Source organism: Biomphalaria glabrata, chromosome 9 (genome assembly GCF_947242115.1).
Source record: "Biomphalaria glabrata chromosome 9, xgBioGlab47.1, whole genome shotgun sequence".
Taxonomy (NCBI): Eukaryota; Metazoa; Mollusca; class Gastropoda; family Planorbidae; genus Biomphalaria; species Biomphalaria glabrata.
This window is the reverse complement of record NC_074719.1, coordinates 37,274,294-37,295,544: the sequence shown is the minus strand read 5'-3', so window position 1 is coordinate 37,295,544 and position 21,251 is coordinate 37,274,294. Positions and strand designations below refer to the sequence as shown.

General features: G+C 33.5%; 1 protein-coding gene across 1 annotated transcript in view; it reads left to right on the top strand.

Moving 5' to 3' along the window:
• LOC106056356 (nuclear receptor subfamily 5 group A member 2-like) overlaps positions 1-21,251 on the top strand; it is a 28,327-nt gene extending 7,076 nt beyond the window's left edge. Inside the window, exons 5-8 of the mRNA XM_013213060.2 lie at positions 7,695-7,856; positions 10,626-10,730; positions 14,649-14,802; positions 16,118-21,251. Of these exons, the coding sequence (XP_013068514.2) occupies positions 7,695-7,856; positions 10,626-10,730; positions 14,649-14,802; positions 16,118-16,368 (672 nt within the window). The 3' untranslated portion in view covers positions 16,369-21,251. The remainder of the gene's footprint in view (positions 1-7,694; positions 7,857-10,625; positions 10,731-14,648; positions 14,803-16,117) is intronic.

Genomic DNA, 21,251 nt, shown 5'->3' with positions numbered 1-21,251 from the left:
ACTTCCATGAGCTCCAATGGGATTAGATTTAGACATCTAGATCTATTATAAGAATTATAAGATCTAGTATTCAAGTAGACCTAACTACCGGCCATCTAGATCTATATTATTATATATATATATAGATAAGATATAGATTTTATAGATATAGTTCTACTTTACATGACTATAGTGAGTTACTGAGTATAAGTCTGATAGAATATAGATGTAACAATAATTAGGTACTTTGATTTTCCGGAATAGGTCGATTTTTTTTGGTTACCGGAAACTGGTGTTCCCCTGCGGCAGTATATAAGGCTGAGACAATGTGTAGTCTAGTATAATGTGGTTTTGTTCTCAAAATCATCCTTAATCGGATTAATAGTGCCCATTCCTTTCACATGGATAGGATATCAGTTAATTATTTAGATCAACATCAGCGTGGTTCTATTGTTTTCATGGACATTTCTCGTACGGCAGATAGTGGTAAGTTGACTTCAAAATTTTTTATATTTTTTTATCGCGTGTCGTCATTGAAACTAATTACTGCATGTAGATTAACATTAGACCTAACTATTTTCATTAGTTTTATCTCAATAAGTTGTTGCCTTGATGGCAAGTCGTAAGCTCTAAGGGCGGGTATTGTTTTCGAGAACGAAGAAATCGCTATTATTTTACTGGAAATAATGGAAACAATGATAACAATGGCCGTATCGCATTTTTCTTACATTCCTTTTATTTCTAAATCCATCAACAGCGATCAATTCTTTGATCATCTATTAATTTAAAACTTTAGAAGTATTATTTTGATGATAATATTTAACTTTTATGATGTTATTTTCTTCATTTATCTCGCAACAAGCCTGATATTCAATCGCGATCAAGGCCGTTAATTAAGAAATAATTTTAAAGCTAGATCTAGTTGCGAGATCATAACTCCATTATAATTAAGCCTATTTAAAAATCTTTGCTATTTAATTTAAATTGTAGATCTATACATGTATATATATATATATACATAAAGCAGTGGAATTAGATTTTAAATAGATCTAGGTCCGAAAAGACTGGATTCCTAAAAATCATTAAATATAATTAAGATTAGATTGGATTAGCAAGGACCCATCTTCTAAAGACATAATTTTTTTTTAATTTTTTTAATTTTAGAATACTAGGTCTATTTAAAAGAATATTATTATTACATACTATGCTAGATCAGTAGCTAAGATTTTAAAATAACTTTTCTAAAATAAATCAAAATCTAATAAATTGTGTTAAATTATGAATATGATAATTAATTGAAAATCAAATTAAAGACAATTATTCAATTATAAATATTTTTTTTATTTTCACAGAAAACTTCATCATGGATGTAACTGGCAGTGGTGTGCCACTAGGTGGTGAGTGTGGTGACATGATAGTCAGATGGATGGCTGCCTGGTCGTGCGGTCTGCGCGATGGATTGTCGTTTGGATTTATCGATGGTCCCGCGTTCAAACCCTGCCCGCTCCCTCCCCAGTCGTCCAGCCGGAGGTTTGGACTAGGAAGTAACTATCTTCAACTCTGAAGGAACATCCGGAACATGTAAAACAAACAAAACATACACTGATGATGCAGAGGCAGGGAGCAGTAGTGGTGTAGTTAAGTTGTATTGGATGATACACTAACTTTGACACCTGGCAGCATCGCAGAGCTCAAGAAGGAGATGTGGCTGCAGTGTGACATGATTGTCATACACACTAATGTGGCAGCAACAGACAGGGATGTAATTTAATACTTTAACAGATTCTGCCACTATCATTGAGGGCAAGCAAAATAGTTCATATTGGAAAATTATTTTCGACCTGGTGACTTATTACATCTACTTACTGTTGCCACAGTTCTATAACCAAAGAAAGTTTTGTGCTAACTTCAATCTCAGGTTTCAAAATAATGAAAAGAACAACACAATTAAATTCAGGCATTTGTGCTGAAAATTTTTTTCATATATCTCTGAAAATTAAAAAATTACAGCCTTTTTAACAGAAAAAAAGTACTTTTTCTGTCTTTTTTTTGACACGTGGTGCCTCGTCATGAAGTGTAAAATATTTTCTTGGACTTCTATGTATAATTTAAAGGTAGAATAAGTAGTAACAGGTAATCAAGCATCTCTGTTTAAAATTGTATTAAATTATCTCTTACGGTTCAAAAGTTACAGTCTTTGAAATGTGAAAAAGTACTTCTTCGTCTATCGTTTCTTTTTTACAATTAACCTCACTTAAAAAATTAATAAGAAAATTTCGTCAAAGTCTATCCCTTGTTTGAAAGTAAAATAAATATCAGGACATAATCATGCATTTCTTGTGAAATTTTCATGCAAAGAACTCAAATAGTTTATAAGTTACAGCATTTTTATTGCAAAATTTCCATTTTTCGGTCACGAAATATTTTTTAAAATATAGGCAAAATTTTCGCCACTAAAATTGCTATAACTTCTGTTCTAATTATCTTATAAACATAAATTAGGTATCAATAAATTCAGTTTAAAGAGCTCTATCTAAGTATATCAGTTTCATTACAATATATTGAGTTTGAAATTTTTATCAAAGTACCTACAATAATATATATTGGATCTATGGTTACTAGAGATGTAGATCCAAGTTATTAGATTTAAGATCTAGATTATAGATAGATCTAGATCTATAGTGAGAAATATATACGTTTGTTCTATATATAACAAATCATTATTAATGCTTTAAAAGCCCAGTGTGGTAGAGATCCACTTCTTGTAAACAACTTGTATCAGCGTGAAAAAGATTCACATAAGGAATCCTCAATATTATTGCTTATTGCTTAACATTCTCTTCCTCTAAGCATTGCTCCCCATCTGGTTGTTCTTCCTTGTCTTGCTTAAGAACTCAGCAGATATTCAGCAGCTTTCTCTCAATTGCTTTTCAAAGCATTTTTGGTGGACTTCATGTGCAAAGTTTAATAAACAAGTTTTTCCTGTTTAAAATTTAATTATCAGTGAAACAAACAGAAGTGTAGCTCATACTTTTGAGGTATTTCCAACATGTTTTGATTTTCAAACACATTTACTCTTTATAGTTGTTTAAGAGAGTAGTTGTTACAATACCAGTAATATATATACAGAATGCTCAGACTGCCTGGACCCAGATATAAAGCATCTCCAAAAACGTTTTCTCCACTCATCTATATGTACAAACAATAGTGCCTTGCATGCATTTTGTGTGCATGTGTGCAGTAAAGTTTATACAGTGTAATTATTATGTGAATACAACATTAATTGAAGAAAATATTAAATAAAATAATTCTACATAATTTTTAAAAGTTTCAGCAACATCTTTTTTTTTAAGTCACCGCGACAGGCCAGTTAAAAAACGGAAAGGGGGGAGGGGTTACAAAATTTCTTTAAAATTTTTTAAAGTCTGTTCCCCTTTAAAGTCTGTTCCCCTCACTACAACATTCCTGAACCATTTGCCATGTGAATCAGTTTTTTTTTAACATTGGTCCGGGACTAAAGTTTTTAAAACCATTTGTTTACGAAACACTTTTATATAAGTATACTCTTTTTTTTTTCTCCCCACAAAAATGTATTATATAATATATAATATGGATGGTATGGTCATGTATCCTATGAAAAAGTTGGTTATTTTTATACCTCCCAGCTAGAAAATTAGTGGATAGTTGGAAATGCAGAAGACGTATCCAGATGCAGTCTTCTATGCATCATGCCACTAGACTATCTGATAAAGCTGGCCTCTCCACCAATCGACAAAACATTTAACGTTTTCATCTCCTTCCCCCTTGGTGTTGCCCAACGACCCCAGACATACGATTGAAACTAGTAGACCCTAATGCAACTAAGCTTAGTTGTTCATCTAACGACCTTCAAATTCTAGCACTGGAAACCATTAATGCCTTCAAGCCCAGTGCTATTTTTGCATATACTGATGGGTCGGCATTGATAGATTCTGGAAGAGCAGGCTATGGAGCCTATATCGACTTTCTTGGCTTTTACTCAGTAAAAATCTTTGGACCATGTGGTAGTGTTTGCATTTTTGATGCGGAGACCATGGCAGTCTGTGAAGCCTTAAAGGTCATTGACTCTCAACTCGGCAAGGGACATTTGAAGGCAACACAGATTGTTGTGGTCACTGACTCAAAATCTGTACTACAGGCTTTGCAAAGCCCCGGACCATGGCCAACCAAGATCGACACTGTCATCATGGCTTCACACAACATATAACAACGCTATGGCACCCCTGTAATAATACAGTGGGTACCGAGTCACATAGGTGTGACTGGCAACACTATTGCAGACTCCTTGGCCCACCAGGGAGGGCAAATTTCACCCACTGAACAGGCTGTAAGTTTTCATCATGCTCTGGCTATAATTCAAAAAACAGAAATGGAAAAGTGGTTTGAGTGCTGGGACAAGTCCCAAAAAGCCTGTGGAGTCTGGGAGCGCATGAGGCCCGTGGTGGAGGCTGTCCAGGCCTGAGCAACCTATTACAGCACAGTGCAGGACAGGCCACTGTCCTGTTTGCTCATATTTCTCACGGCTATGGCCAAATTTCGATTCAAGGTTCCCCCGCTGCGGGGAAGAAGAGAAAACCATATGCCTCATATTCCGTTTGACTGCCCCAGACTTGCTGATCTCCGCCTCGACAGGCCTGGGAAACCAAAAATTCTCGACCTTATGGGGACATATACGCACTACGCAAGACAGTAGGGTTTCTGTCCAGGGCTTTTGCAAGAGAGGATTTAAGCCTCTCAAGCCCTCACTCAAATGGAGTTTGATGATGATGATCTATAAAACAAAATATCAGGATTTCACATTCTAAAAGCTGAAAGTTAAAGTGCTTGGTTTCTGAATTGAGGTGTCTTGGATTCAAATCTTGGTGGATGTTTGGATTTTGAATTTCATGATTTTTAGGGTGCTGAGTCCTGAGTCCCTCCAACTCTAGTGGGTAACAGACATTAGTTTGTTAAAGTAAAGGCAGTTGGTCATTGACCATCAGCTATAGAAACAGATGACTTTTACATCTTCTACCCTGTAGATTGCTAGGTCTGAAAGGGGAACTTTTTTTTTTTACATTCTAAAACTGTATGGTACAAGTTGCAAAAGCTGGATATGATTGAAAGTATAAATAATTTGTAAAATGTAAAATGTTTTACATGTTTCAGATGTTCCTTCAGAGTTGAAGATAATTACTTCCTAGTCCAAACCTCCCGCAGGACGACGGGGGATGGGAGCGGGCAGAGTTTGAACCCTGGACCATCGATAAATCTGAACGACAGTCCAGCGCGCAAACCGCACGACCAGGCAGCCATTAAATAGTTATAAGTAAAATCAATTATAAAATTAGTTTGGTGGTGTTTACTGAAGAGTGAAAATACAGGCCAAGTTGTTCTATTTTTGTTTTGATGAGTTTTAATAGGGATGCCTCTAACAGTTAATTGATGATTAAATTTAAAATGCATTTAAATATTAATCAGTCATTTTTAGCGGCCTCCGAAAGCGGAAAAGGCGCTGTTAGTTTTATGTGGAATTCCGTCCGTCCGCCCCATTTAGATCTCGCAAACAAGAAAAGATATTGAAAATCCAACATTATATTTTAGATATTTATTTCTGATGCAACAGCTACTTTTTTCTTTTCTGAAAGTGAAAAATTTAATTTTTGAAATCAACTATGCAAGCAGTTTTTTTTTTATAGAAATACATCATTTTAAATATTAAACATAAATGAATAGCAGCACCAGGGACCTAGTTTTTAAGAGAGAAATTAGTGAATTAAATGCTACGAAAATAAGGGACTGTGCCGACCAAGGCTCGAACCAGTGGCCCTGGAAATGACAACACCGCCTAGCGATAACGCACTAAGTGAACTTAACCTCTAGACCACCGGAATGTCAAAAAATATTCTTCTGGTCCAGAGTCATTTCGCCCATATGCAAATTACCACCCCAGTGGTCAATGGTCACTTGTCCTAGCTAGCCCCTTCCCCCACCTCGCAGCATCCGTTCACCAACAACTTCAATAGAGCCGACACAGACAGCCGTTAGGCATGTTTTAGACAAACAATGGCTCAATCTATCCTGGTGGAGTGGACTTTTTAATAACTTTTTGTTCATTGGGCCACCACCATTGATATTTCAGGTGCCCCATTTTTAATGACTTGCAAAGCTCTTACTAACCTTTCTGACGACTAGTGGTTAATAATGACATAGTAAGATAATATTTTCCTGAGCTTTCTTTGGTATTGTGAGATTTTTTTTTCTTTTGAAAACCATTGATTCGTCTCCAAATTTTTTCTGAGAACTAGGTACTCATTTTATCATTGTTTGCTCTTTGTTGATGTCTAGATATTGGTTTACTTGTCATATCCATGTTAATTTTATCAATAGTCTTGTGACCAAGACTTTTGTGTACCTTCATAAATTCATGTTTGCTGATCAAGGCTTTCGTTTCTTAGGAATTTTTTTGTGAGCTCGGTAGTGGATATTATAGACATTTAAAAGTTTTAATTCCAGTAGTTTGTTTTTGTGCATGCTTGTGTAAAGTGTAATTTTCCCCCAAGAACCTAGGGGAATAGGAAACTAAGGGCAGGGAACTGAGGGTCCAAAGGGTTAACACTAAAATGGTCAGTGAGGAAAAGTTTTAGTGTAAAATCCTTTTTGAATTGATTAATTTTGTGAATGAAATCCTAATATTGAAGAAACACTGGGAGGCTAGTATATAGTAAGATTAGGTAAATTGTACTTAAAACATACACACATTTCATATTAGTTTTCGGTTTTGTTGATGTATATTTAAAAAATATATGTTTTTTCTTTTAAAATATTTATATACTGTACACATGCTTTAAAAATATCTCAATAAATATTAGAATCACTAGCGTGCAGGTATTTTCTGTAAATGATAATGGAAATGTATTACCATTATACTGGGAAACATTTTTCAATGAGAACTTAGTTGCATTAGCACCATTTCAAACGGAGGTTGAAATAAACATTGACAAGCTAACCCTAACCATGTAAGAACATTTGTCAAAGTGGGATGGGTGGGAAGAAAACCCAACGCATTGTTATGATGTATATGAAAGTATCGGATGACGCTGAGCACTAGCCTGGATAAGGCCCTGGAAATGGAGAACAGCCACACAATGGAGAGATCTTTGCATATCAGTTGTCCCACTTAACACTACCCTCTCTCTATTGTAACCTTTCTTTTTGACATCTATAGTGCATTTTTTTTTTTTTATTGTTAGTCAAGTAATTGAGCCATGGGTTTAGGGGTTATCTGAAAGCACTTTTTTTTTCTTGCAACTTGAAACATTTATTTCTATCTTATGGTTGATATGCTAGATTTTTTTTTCTGGCCATGTGTATATTATATATTTCAGTTTAAATCAAAATATTGGCTTATTTATATCAAAAAGGATACTTTTTCAATTTAGGGAATAACTAAGGTCCTTTTTTTTTCTGGTTTTAGTAGCCTTGCTTTAGATGCTGAGCATTGACGTGCATCAAATTTTCTAATACATATTTAATAAACAATATTTAGAATGAGCACAAATTAATTTTAAATATATATATATATATATCCTTTTATTATATTATTTGTTTTGTTAATGTGTCAAAATTAATAGTAATGTAAATGTTTAAGTTGTGTACACAGTGGGATTGAACATCAAAATAATTGTCTCCTGCAGGTGAAGCACAAAATATTGAGCTTGTTACAGAACGAACTGTCTCAAATAGATGTTTTGTCCAACCCTGAACAGTTTCTTCCTGTCTTGTGTCGTATTGTGGATCAGCTTCTGTTTTTGATGGTGGAATGGGCCAGGAACTCTTCTTTCTTTAAAGAAATTAAGGTAAGACTAATCTACTATATATATCAAAAATGAGTTGTTTTTTTATTACAAAAAAAACGCACCAACATTATAGCTATACCAGACATGCCTAACGTGTCTTGCATTATGCAGAACCGTCCCACAAAATCATCAAAAAAAGCTCACACATTCTGCATTCTTCGCAATTTTTTTGTTCCACCAAGTCTGAATTCCGACTTAAAAAGTTGGCTTTTTTTTTTTTAAATTAATTATTAATAGTGTGAAATGAAAATACCGAATGCAAAATAAAATAGGTCTGTGTTAATTGTTTACATTTCATCTCCTTCCGTACCCGGTGTGTCCTAAATTTACAAAGATATGGTTGAGATAGATCTAGAGACTAGATCTAGATCTATACAAAGATCTAGATCTAGTAGTCTAGGTACTAGGTCTATTCTTAGAATCTTGTAATCACTAATAAGCAAAATGCTCCATTCAAATCCCTTTCTTTTCCGGACAATGGTTCTAGATCTAACTGGTTTCTTATCTAAAAAATTAAAGGATTTTAAAAAAATAAATATGTTATTAAAATCTAGATCTAGACCTAAATGAAATTAATTACCGTAGACAAAGTAATGCTTTAGCCTAAATAAGGCTATAGATATACTAATACTTATTACTTAGTCTAAATTAGTTTCTAGATCTAGAATCCAGAAGCAATCAAGGAGGACGAGAAATAGTAGAGAATTAGAAGATGATAAATATAGATTTCTAGATGTAAATGTAATAAATTTAGTTCTCAGTAAGTCCGTAGATCTATAGATTATTATAGAATCTAATCTGTGTCCTTAGACTTAGAGGAATTAGATCTAAAACTAGAGGTTACATCTAGAGTGACTAGAGTAGAGCCCTAGATATTCAAGTAGATCTAGATTATTCTAGATCTAGTAGTAAATAAAAATAGATAGTAACATTAAAGTCTAGGTCATTAGAATACATTTTGAATTGAATTCATCATATAGAGTTAGATAGGACTATTGATTTCAAACAAAGAACGTAAATATGACAGGCAGGTTTTTTATAGTTTTAATTATACTATTTACATTATGTAATGTACAAGAAGCAAACTAGCATTGTTAATTAAATAGTAATTGAAGTTTTATTTATTGCACGCAAAATGGCTGCCAAATGTAAACGCGTTTATATTCCACATTGAGGTCCAAAATTCTACATTTTCAACCTGAGTGTTCCACATTCTGGGTATTGGGGGTAGGCATGTCTGGCTATTCTATTTAGTCTTCAAACCACATGTGAATAAGTGACATGTTAGGCTGATTAGTTATAGGTCCTTGTGTTACAGTGTTTAAGTCAGATAAATATGTGCTGAGCAGCACTTTTATTTAGCAGTTAAAGAAGTTTTTAAAAGGGGGAGTAGAGAAATGTTTTGTGTGCATGCTAGTGAGTTATAATTCCCTTATCAATTTCCTCTCCCGCGATTTAGTTTGTCTCTTAAAAAATATTTATACAGATTTTCTTTTTAAATTACAAACATTACATCCGGCCCACAGGCATATATGTTTTAGTTGTTGGTGCCAATTAGAAATTAAAATTGTTTAAAATTGAATGGTTTCCCTGGCTAGTTCAAATAACTCATGCCCAAGTGGCACTTGAAAAGAGTTCACTTCTAACATGCAATTAAGGTTTATTTTTAGCTGTCAAGAGAGGAATCATTCATTGTACAGGCATTACATTGCTGTTGCTAAATCCTAAGCTGTGGTGAATGAATCTCATGTGTAGTACTGAAGGAGTGACCTCATTTTAATAGTTCTAAGTTTTCAAGACAGTACAAGTTAACAATACATACCTTTGAGTAAGACTTTCATCTTCTTTTCTTACCCCATCAGGATGAAAAGAAGTTGGTTCACTTATCAAAGACTTTTTAATACTAAGTATAATAAGGCATGTCTTTGAATCTGAAGTTTATTGAGGAGTGCAGTATTTTATGTGGCTACGCAGTTACAGCTGCAACTATATATTTTGCCACATCCAGTGCGCAGAAAAAAACGTCAACCAGTAGACAATCTATCTCTGCCCTCAGCTCTGGATTTTCTTTAGGTCTCGAATGTGTATTCCGTGGCCTGTGTGAAAATTTAGAAATCTCTCAGCTGTGTCACTTGGAAGCGGCCTGCTGCAAGGTTCTCTCTCTCTATGTCAGTTTAAGCTACTCCGTTTCTGGAGGCACCTTTGTTTCGCGTACTACCTTTGGCAATCAATTGTTCCCCATATGGCCACCCTGCTCGATATAGCTGTCAAACTATAAGGAGTCCATCTATAATGTCCATACGTGCATTCACAAGAACATTGCTATTTGTAGTGCAGTCTTGCCGTCATTCGGAGCACGGTGGCCAAATGGTTAAGCGTTTGGCTTCTGAGCTTTGGGTCCTGGGTTTGAAACTCGGTGAAGACTGGGGTTTTGAATCTAGATATTTTAATAATAATAATAATCTTTATTGTCCGTCAGTCCAGCCTACTCTTATGTTTACCCAATTTTAGATTAGTTGGGGAAAGTAAAGGAAGTCTTTGGCCATTGTGTTGGCCAGATGTCTTTAACATCATCTATCCTATAGATCGTAATGTTTGAAAAGAGAAACCTACCTACCCCTTGCCATTATGTCCATGATGAAATGCACACATCTTTAATGAAAGCGTTCAAGAAGTCTAAAGTTGCTTTCTGTATTGCACCCATATCTCAGATGGATATAGGTTACAACTGGTTGAATGAGTTGACAACTTCAGCTTTTCTTCCCTCAGGTTGAAGACCAGATGAAGTTACTACACAGCAGTTGGAGTGAGATACTTATCTTAGACTTCATGTACAGGAATGTCCACAGTGTCTGGGGCAAGGATATCATGAAAGTAAGTCTTTCTAAAACATTTTATTCAAGCAGCACTAGACTTTGCAAGTGAGATGCTGAGCAGTGGGCCATAAGTTCAAGACATTATCTGGCTCTTTAGAATACAATGGTCGTTTGAGGACATCATTATTTTGAAAAGTAAAATCTTTGATCATTGTTCTATCAGCTTTCAATGTTGTAACTTGTTAGAAGTTAAATATGTAAGTGCTACACATTATGGTACACTTAGTCACTCAGTTATTCTACTGATCAGTCAGTCAGGATCATCCAGTCTGTTTGGCACTTAACATTTATAATAATTTACTCTGATTTCTTAATTGTTTAACTCATTTGGCTGCAGGGCCTCAGGCCACTGCAACCTATGCGGCCGCAGGGCCTCAGGCCACTGCAACCTATGCGGCCGCAGTGGGCCCCACATTTTCACAGGCCCCGCGCGAATTCTAGGTGTAAATTATTAAAATAAACCATTTTAACTTAATATTAAAGGGTTTCTGGAATTCTCTTGAAATAGTAAAATATACGTAAAAGGTCATGAAAATCTCCTGAAATTATTAAAATCTTCTGAAAACTGATGCAAATCTCCTTAATAACAGATAAAATTGTCATTTCTGGGTGTCATTCAATATAGCGAATGCTAATCTTACTAGCAATTGGAAATAAAAAATGGCATTGTCAGCTTTTATTTAATAAAATGTAATAATAAGTCAAATTTTAACCTAAACAAAAGTTCAAATTCTTAATTTACTTTAATAGTCACTGGCATACAAATATAGATCTAAATCTATCTCGACCTCTTAAAAAGAACAACAAAAGCGATATTTTGCTAGTCGATAGTAAATCTAAAAGGCAGATCTGAATGTTTAGCAGCTTTTTGTTGAAAAACAATCTACTGTAGATGGCTCGTCAAACTAATTTGCCAGTGACTTAGCAAAGTATGAATAAATTGCAAAGACGAATTTATTTTTTAATACAATATCCTAATTTTCATCTATTATCCTAATCACAACCCAGAATGGGTCCTGCGCAATCCGTTTCGCATAGGGCCCCGCAATCTGTAGGACCAGAGAGACAGTCTGACAACCCCTAAAAGCACAGAACTTCTCTGGGAAAGATGCTTGTACCCTACCTTATTTTCATTGCATTTTTTAATCTAAATTTTTAACTAACAATACTAGAACTATTTTGGCCTTATTTAGACATTTATTTTATTATGTTTTTTATGATAGTTGATCTGTAAAAAACGTCGCAATGGCTACAGTAATCCAAGACACACCCACAATGTTTACTACTGAAGAAACTTAATAATTATTCTATAAATAAATAGTGAAATAAAGATTTTGATCGAGATTAGATCTAGTAGGTATAGATTTAGCATAGGATGAAGTAGATTTGTATTTATTTATATATATATATATAGTATTTAGATCTAGAACCAGTAGTGTCACAAGGCTAGTGTAGAGTGCAGATTGCAATTGACTAGACCTAAGCTGTTGTCTCTAGATATAGATAAATAACACATAAATCTCTAGATCTAAGACTAGAACAAATAAAAACAGAAATAGTAGATCTTCATCCAATAATCATCCACAGTGGGCATTTTTTGCTTATTTTAGATCATTTTTTTTAGTATTGTTTATCTGCAAATAACAACTCCATGGTTAGGCTAGTCCAAGACACACCCACAATGTTTACTAGAGAAGAATCTTAACAATATTTCTATAATAGTGATATTAGTGATAATGAATATTTAGATAGATCTAGTACAGTGGTTCCTAAACTTTTTTATCTTTTAGACCCCTTGCCATGTTTTCTTGTTTTTGGTAGACGCCCTGCTTAAGTTGTATTGCATTTTTACAAATTCATCAACAATTTTGTAAAAACTAATTTCTAACTTTAGTGCGTTGAGTAAAAAAATAAATAAATACAAATTAAGTTATAAAGATCTGTCTTTTTTATTGATAAAATTCAAATTTAAACATAACAATATGTATTCCTGGAATCACCAAACACACTGGAAATAATTTTTTCCAAGGTTTATCATCTATTGCTACGGATATTATATTTCATATGGGAATTTGCTGTTCTATGAAGTACTCTTTCAAACATTAAATATTAATTAATTAAAGTGTCATTGTAAAAGTTTTTGCAAAGAGCAGTTTCTCGATCTTGATCTTGTGGCACAAATAATGAGTCCACAGAAGATCTTTCACGTGTGGCACAAATATTGAATCCACAGAACTGTTTTCACTTAGGGAGGAGGGGCGAAGGCAAGTAACTGGCTTCTAAACCAGTAAGCTTTGAGCAGAAAGGGCTCATTAGTCTTGGCTTGCTACCCACCTGAATTTAAAACTCTGCAACCTTGAAACTATGCCCAAACATGGAAAAGCTTTTGTGGGTCAACCCTAAGAAAAATATTAGGAGTCGGCAACCCTAAGGCAGTTTGCAGCACACAGCGCTACACCCTGTCAGAGCCTGTAACGCCGCTGATACCAAACTGTATATATGTCGTTTGCAAAGAATTTTAAGAAGCCTTTAATTTTATAACTCATGCCACCTATGTGCTGTATTTTGCTTTAAAAAAATTCTTTTAATAATATCAGATGTAGGTTTGTTGTGTAAAACAGTTTTTAAAACTACAACGGCTGGGAAAATCAATGTTTTATCTATAGTGTTTTCCGTATTTTGCTATAAAGAGATATTGTAAGACTCTCACAAACCATCATCTTCTTTATATGATGTCGAATAGAGATTTTGTGGTTCTATTCTTTATCTTTGAGTGTTCGAAAGTTTTTCAAATCTTTATCTATTTTGTCAGGATGGCATCGTCTCGGATGATCCTCCAGCATAATTTGTTTAATATCATCATATAAGAGGCACTTAGGCAACCGCTTGTTTGACAAGGAAGGAAGGAATCCCAATTTTAAATAATCATTGTTGTACAGTCTACATTTCTTTATGCTAAACATTAGTTACATGTAGACTAAATTAAACTCTTTAAATAAGTATTGGAATTAAATACAATAATTTTTCATTTGAATAGCAGGAATATTGAAGGAATATTTAAAGGATTAACTAAAGTACAAATAATATAATGTAATTAATGAATGGGATGTAAAAATTAAAGTCACGACCTGCTTGAATGAAATCAATAATCGTAGACATCTCATAGACCCCCAATTTATTTTTTCACTTTTCTAGACCCCTTTGAAGTCTTCGTAGACCCTTGGGGGTCAGTATAGACCACTTTGGGAATCACTGATCTAGTAGGTCTAGATTTAGCAAAGGTTGAACCTGACTTGGATATTATTAGTATTTACTAGTATTGTCCTAATGTGGCTAAGGCTAGGTCTGGAATGAAGATCAAGATTGTTTGAGATCTAAGCTTTTATCTATCTTTACATTTAACTAGATCTGTAGACCTAAGACTAATGTTTATAATGAAAACAACAGAAACGGTAGATCTACATCCAATAATTATCCATGCTGGGCAATTTATTTTAGTATTGTTTATCTGTAAAAAATCATCATTGCCAAGGCTTTATTTGTTCATATTGCACTCTGACTTGTAAGTAGTTCACAAAGTTTACTGCTAAATAGAAGTGAAATATAAAACTATTCTAGATCCATTATTTATCACAAATGAACAGTAGTAATGAAAATCTAGGTCTAGATCATAGGTAAACTGAATTAGAATTGGTATTGTCCTTCAGCTAGTTTGAGATCTACGCTTTGATCTCTCGATAACCTGTCTTTCAGCTAGTTTGATATCTATGCTTTGATCTCTCGATAACCTGTCTTTCAGCTAGTTTGAGATCTATGCCGTTATCTCTTGCTAGCCTATATCTTGCACTGGTAAGGTATTAGAATCAAAGATGTTCTCACAACCTTTGAAAAAGTGTTATTTCTTTCTTCCTCACAGCCGAATGGTACAGGTATTGGTTTTGATATCCTGGACAAGATTGGTCTCGGAGATGTGAAAGCTAAAGTGTTTGAACTGATCAAGAAAGGGAAAGAACTCAAGCTGGACTCCAATGAATACATGTGCCTTAAATTTCTGATTCTGCTTAATCCTGGTAAGTCCCCTTGGTACTTAAAGTCAAGCTCCCTTAAGGGTTGTATAAATTGACCTACAGAAGACAAAAATGTTAGTGTCATCTTTCAAAAAGAAATAGTGTGTGCCCAGAACTCTTTTTGTACAGAGATTTGTATGGATGCACAGGGCTGTCTATTGTTCAGCAGTTGCAGTTTGTAGTTCCACATCTAAGGTTCTGACAAGGCATGACCATGTCCAGACTTAGTATTGGCCACACCTACATCACACACTCCTTTGTGCTGAAGAGAGAGGAGCCCCCACTTTGTGAGTACTGTGGCACTTGTCTCACCGTGGAACATATCCTCATTGATTGCCCCAGTTAACTGTTTGATAATGTTGACCCTGGGGAGGTAGGTAGGGTTGCCTGCAAAGGTTTGATTTTTGATAAGGCAAAGAAATTGTGAACATACAATATTCACAACAGATTTTTATTGAATTAATACATTTTTTACTATCTTAACTGTAAATAGACCTTGTTTTTAATGACCTAACTGTATAAAATTTAGCTCTTGTGATATGAAGGGAGAATAACCCTTGAGGATTACAGGCTTGACATGGCCTAAATTGTGCAGATGTGCCAAAAACGCAAAATACAAAAATACAGTGTATAGCTATTTAGCAGTGAATTTGAAATTCCATTTCTTTATTTTAAATCTATATTCCAAGAGAAGTTTATATAAGATAAGTAAAATATTTACTTATTTTGTACGTTTAAATAGTTAAAAGAAATAAATTTTTATCAATGCGCTTTCATTTTTTTAGTTGTTTTTTTTAATTTTTGCTTTCATAAATGTCTCTTAAAGTTTATTGTATACATTGAGGAAAAAAGCTCCACATTTTTAACAAGGGCTCATCATTGTATGTTTTCGGGATAGGCATGTCTGTGTGAGATATGCAAGCCAAATTAAATTAAATATAACTTTTTAAATAATCTGGACCTCCTCCAACTTAAGACAAATAAAAATAAATATTGATTTTTTACAGAAATCAAGTTTTTTTTTTTATGTATGATCAACTTGACAAAATTAGTTAAAACCACTAAATGATCATATTTAATTTAATAGTGCAAATCCAAACTCAAAAGCAATATTTGTAATGTCTTTTATAAGATGTACATCTAAATATCTAAATGGTTATATTAATTAAAAAAACAAACAGCTGCTGCTAACAAAACCACAATAATTTTGCTTCAGACATTTAATCTAGATGTTCTGTTAAGCCAATCCTAACTATTTCATTAAAAATTGAAATAACTCTTGTAGGTATAAATGATTTATTGACATTTTTTCCCTTAGATGTTTCTGGCCTAGAAAACCGAAACTTCATTGAACAGAGTCAGGAGAAGGTTAACGCTGCCTTGTTTGAATACTGCCTGTTGTTCTACCCAGAGATGACGGACAAGTTCAGCCAGCTTCTCATGAGGCTCCCTGAGATTCGCCTCATTTCAATTCGTATGGAAGACTTTCTCTATTTTAAGCACATGAGCAATGAAGTGCCTGACCAGACTCTCCTTACTGAGATGCTTCATGCCAAGAGAAGAGGCTGAAGCTTTTTGTCAGCAGTTGTATTCATTTTTATTTACATGTCATGCTTTGAGTACTAAAGACCAAGACTGTCCAGGCTAAACACATAAGAGGGGAGGCTAATAAGACTTACTTTGTATACAGAGTTGTTTGGCCATAACTTGGCAAAATAGAAAATAGCAAAACTTTCACTTACAATATGTATAGACGTTTTCTGGAACATCAAAATAAATAAGCATTTTAAAACCATCTGTTGAACATGTCAAAGGTTATAATTTAAAAGCCTAGACTTTTGGGTTATTTTTATATTTTTTTTTGTTATTTGGCTTTGTGTTAAGTGATCCTGGCACCAAAGCTTGAAACCCTATCTTTCATCTGGAGTGTGAGCAAAGTGGCTGGCTGTGTGACCAACAAAATCACTACATACTCCAAACATGATATTGTTGCGTACAAGCAATGTGATGTCACAGTTAAATCCTTTATGTGATGACAAAATGACGGTGGCATATATCTGTGTATGTGTTTTAGGGGTATATCAGTTACACATGAGGATACAATATATTTTTATTTTGTAATTGATGTCATGCACCCTCTTTTTTTCTTGTACGGGTTCGATTAAATATCAGTTTTAATGTGAACACATCTAGTGTATTTTTTAGTGTTAATTTTTTATTTTCAATCACACAAAGTATTTTTTTTTTGTCTTTTAAGTTATAATTGATGTGAAAATTTGAAAATATTTTTGTTCCATGTGTGTGGTTTTTTTTTAAAATTCTTATTTAATAGCTACTATGTAGATATTATTTTTATTTCTGAGTGGAATCCGTTATTGTGGAAAAAATTTGTTATGGAAAATCATTTCTGGAAATCTGAGAAAGATTAACAAAAATTAATAAAGTTATAATGCCAAGTTGTTAGCTATGAGATATAAACTTTTTTTCATTATGCAAAACAGTCACTCTCATTATAAAAAAAATTTCATTGTGAGCTTTCATGAAATACATGTAATTTAATTAACACCTTTTCTTACTATTTCGCCAGTGCAGAGTTATTTAAAAACAAAAATATGTTGTTTTTTTTTATAATTTTAATGACTGATCAATGTAGAAAATTTTGTAAAGAAAAGTCCAAAACAATATTTTTATTCATTTAATTCAATACATATCTAATTTATTTAGTACTAGATGAAGAACTTTGTATACAGGTGTATAGTCCCACTTTTTTTATCGAGTCTAGAAACTTGAAAACTCAATAACACATTAATTGAATTTTGAGACACAGATTTCTAGATCGATACGAATAAGACTAGGCTCTAGACATTAGAATATAGGGATTTATCAAGGCTAGTAAGTTGACCATATTAATGGTTATTTTATAATTAGCATAATTTTATACTTTTATAACTAAACTAGTGGAGCCTTTGACCTCCTGTTAGCCATTTCCTGTTTTGGAAGAAGTTCATGTGGCTTGTCAACTTTTTCTTGAACACTTCCAATACATGAAGTTTTATTCAGAACTTAACACTGAAATATCTATTCTAATTCCTTCATTGGCAGGACCAATAGTTAACATCAAAAAGGTGGATTTTTATTTTTAGGATAGACCAGGAATGTCACTGCTAAATACCTGGTGTGTCATTTTTTAAACTAAATGTATTTGCATTATTACCTCACTGAAGAATTCATATTTTCCCCCCTGAAAAAAAAATGGAAACGCTAGTCTCGGAACCCTGGTGCAGTTATTATTTGTTGTTGTTTTTTTACTACTGTTGGCTCTTTTTAAAAATAAAATGTTTTTAATTGATAATTTTCTTTTTTTTTTTTTTTTATCTGAAAATTTCTAGATTTTTTTTACTCAGAAATGCCATAAATATATATATATATATAATTTTATTTAACCCACTGGAGTAAAAGGACTCTCACCTCCATTATAAAATTGTGTTTAATGGGAAATCCAGTTACCGATGGAACAGTGACTACATCAGATGCATTGGACATTTGTTATTTATAATGACATAAAGTAGAAAGTAAAGTTACATAACTGTGTAACCATAAACACAATGAGTGCTAGTGTCACCCGTAGCCTTGCATTCTATGTAGTGCCCCTTGATTGATTTGCAAGTGTTTAAATGGGATGTCCTTTTTATTTTTGATCTACATTAGGTGACAAGTCCAACTTTTACAGCTGTAAATTAGTCTTACTTTTATCAATTACCTTGTTTATGTAAGGCTTATGTTTGTTTAATGTTATCACAGTATTGATTTCCTAGGCCTTGTCTTATTGTTTGTGTGAAATCTAGTTTCACACTCTACTCAATATATATATATATATCTATGAACATAGAGAACATTTCCTTTCATTCGTCTTTTGTTGTCCCTTTTTTTTTTTTTTTGACTATTCCAGAGTTGTTACTGTATATAAAGTGTATATAGAGTGAAGTCTATAAATATTTATATATATATATATATATATAGTGATGTTATATATGTGTATACAGTTTGTGTGTATATAAATGTACATACTTGTATGTTGTGTGACCTTGTTCAGCCTGTACAGTACATATATTGTGGATTTATCAGTGGTTTGGTGTGAAAGTCTTGTAGCTTGTTACATTTTTTTTTTATGGGGAATACGAACAGATTTTGATATTGTTCACACTAGTATAGTGGCTAGAATGCATTTTAAAATAGTTCAGCAACATGTGAGACATGTTTGATCAAGGATTAGGAATTGAGACCTTTAATAATGCCCATTACAGAACATCGAAAGTTTAAAAAAAAATAATTTCATTTGATGAGATCTATCAAAATTAAGTTGTTTTTTTGTTTGTTTTTTTTTAAATACTGGTACTGTTTGAATAAAGGTATTTTATTTTTCAAGGTTTCTAAATCTGATAAAATTATTTTAGCTTTGTCATAGGTTCACATTAGTTTGACTCACTTGTTTCTAAATTGGAATCATATTGTATTTTGTGACTGGTCTTTTAAAATTAAAGTTACGACATTTATCTTAGAGTATAAAATTGCAAATTAAGGTCAACATTATTTTTCATAGTTTTTTGTTCTTTTTAATGCAGGTACATAACTATACAAGACTCAATTTAGTGACAAATCACACTTGACTATCCAACCTTCAAAATGTATAAAATTGTAAGCGTTTGAATCAGTGTGCAAGTACAGAAAAGTGTGTGGCTAGTGAGGAATGGCAATATTTAGTTTCAATATCCACACACAAAATGAATGAATTATTCCTAGGCGTTTTCTCTTGATGTTACTGGTGCAACACACCTTGCACTTGCCATCTTGTTATTTTGAATGTCTTTGAAAAACCTGTATGCATTTTCTTCTGGTTTGAAAGGCCAGGGGACTAAACCCAATATATTTTTATTGATATATAAATATGTTCTTTATTCTTTTTTAAAAATAATTTTTGTGTATGAATTTACAATGTGCGTTTGTGGGTAACTAAATGGTGTATTCATCTAATTATTTGAACCAATACATTGGCTTGTTGAATTCTGTGTCCTAAAAGTTGCCAGCTGTCAATAAAACTTAAATTACTATCAAATAAAAATTAAGATATTTCCTCAAGATGTAGATGGTGACGACCATAACTGCAATTTATCTTCAGACTTTATCCACATTGTTAACTGGAGAACTTATCTCGTTAACTGGAGAACTTATCTCGTTAACTGGAGAACTTATCTCGTGGATGTTCAAACTGATGTTCCTTTCATTGGAACTGAAACTTAGCCTGTAGAGCTAAAGAGAAACTCAAGATGTCTAGGTGTGGGTAAGACAGCTATAACCAAAGTCCTGCACTGACCAGGGGAAACTCAAGGGCCAGCAGAACAAACTTCAGAGAGAACATTTCTCATCTCCCACAAAATCTGCAAACCTTCTTTCCACCTCTTCCGTTATTGATAAAATATTACAGAGGGCTCCAAATAGTGTGTGTGTGTGGGGGGGGTTGGTCTTGGAAGTGTCTGCCCAGATCTAAATAAATGCAAAACTATTTTTTTTTAAATCTAGTATATTAGATTTGTTATAATATTGTAATCAATGCAGCCCAAATCCTAGACAATAGCTATTTGCTCATCCTAACTTGTATCATTCTGACAGCCATTACAGCAGTGTTCTTGTGGCCTTGAATGTTTGATCAGTCTGACCTGACTTAGGATGTTGCTGGTCCTTGTTCCCCCCCCCCCTCCTCCCGTCAGTGTAGAAGTTATTTATTTCACCCCCTTGTCTTTCTCTCATTCCACTAGAGCATTCATTGGTTTCATTTTTCCAATCAAAGAATTTCAAAGCCAGAATGTAAGCAGAAGTGACCAATCAGAGAGAGTGTGTGTGTGCTTGAATGTGTCACCATGATTCAAATCTACTGTTTTCATTGGCTGGTTCTGTGATGTAGTATATACCACCCTTGTAGTCAATGACAGTACTATGTTTTTTTTGTCATGTAGTGATTTTCTTTTCCTTGGGTTTTCCCTTCCCATCATACATTGTGGCTTTTTACTTGTTTATTTTGCTTTCATTAATAGCTTTTTTTTTGTCTTTACCCCTTTGTTCTGATTGTATAATGCAATGTATAAGAATGTAGAAGACAGAATATAGGGCAAACTGTAGACTTTTTTCTTCTTACACTGAGGCTGGTGTGTGACTGTATGTACAGTATCCTATAAAGTTTTATCAGAAATATTTTTTTTTGTTCAATTTATGAAGAAGAAGAAAAAATATAACAATGGCACCATGTTTTTTTTTTTATGTGAAGTTTTATTTCCTTTGTTTGACTTCCTTGTTTTGTTGATGTTAAGTTTGTGCTATAACTTTGAATGACAGACGGGAGAAACTGAATGTCAGGAAGTGATGATATAAATGCTATACAAATAAATAAAACAAAAGTA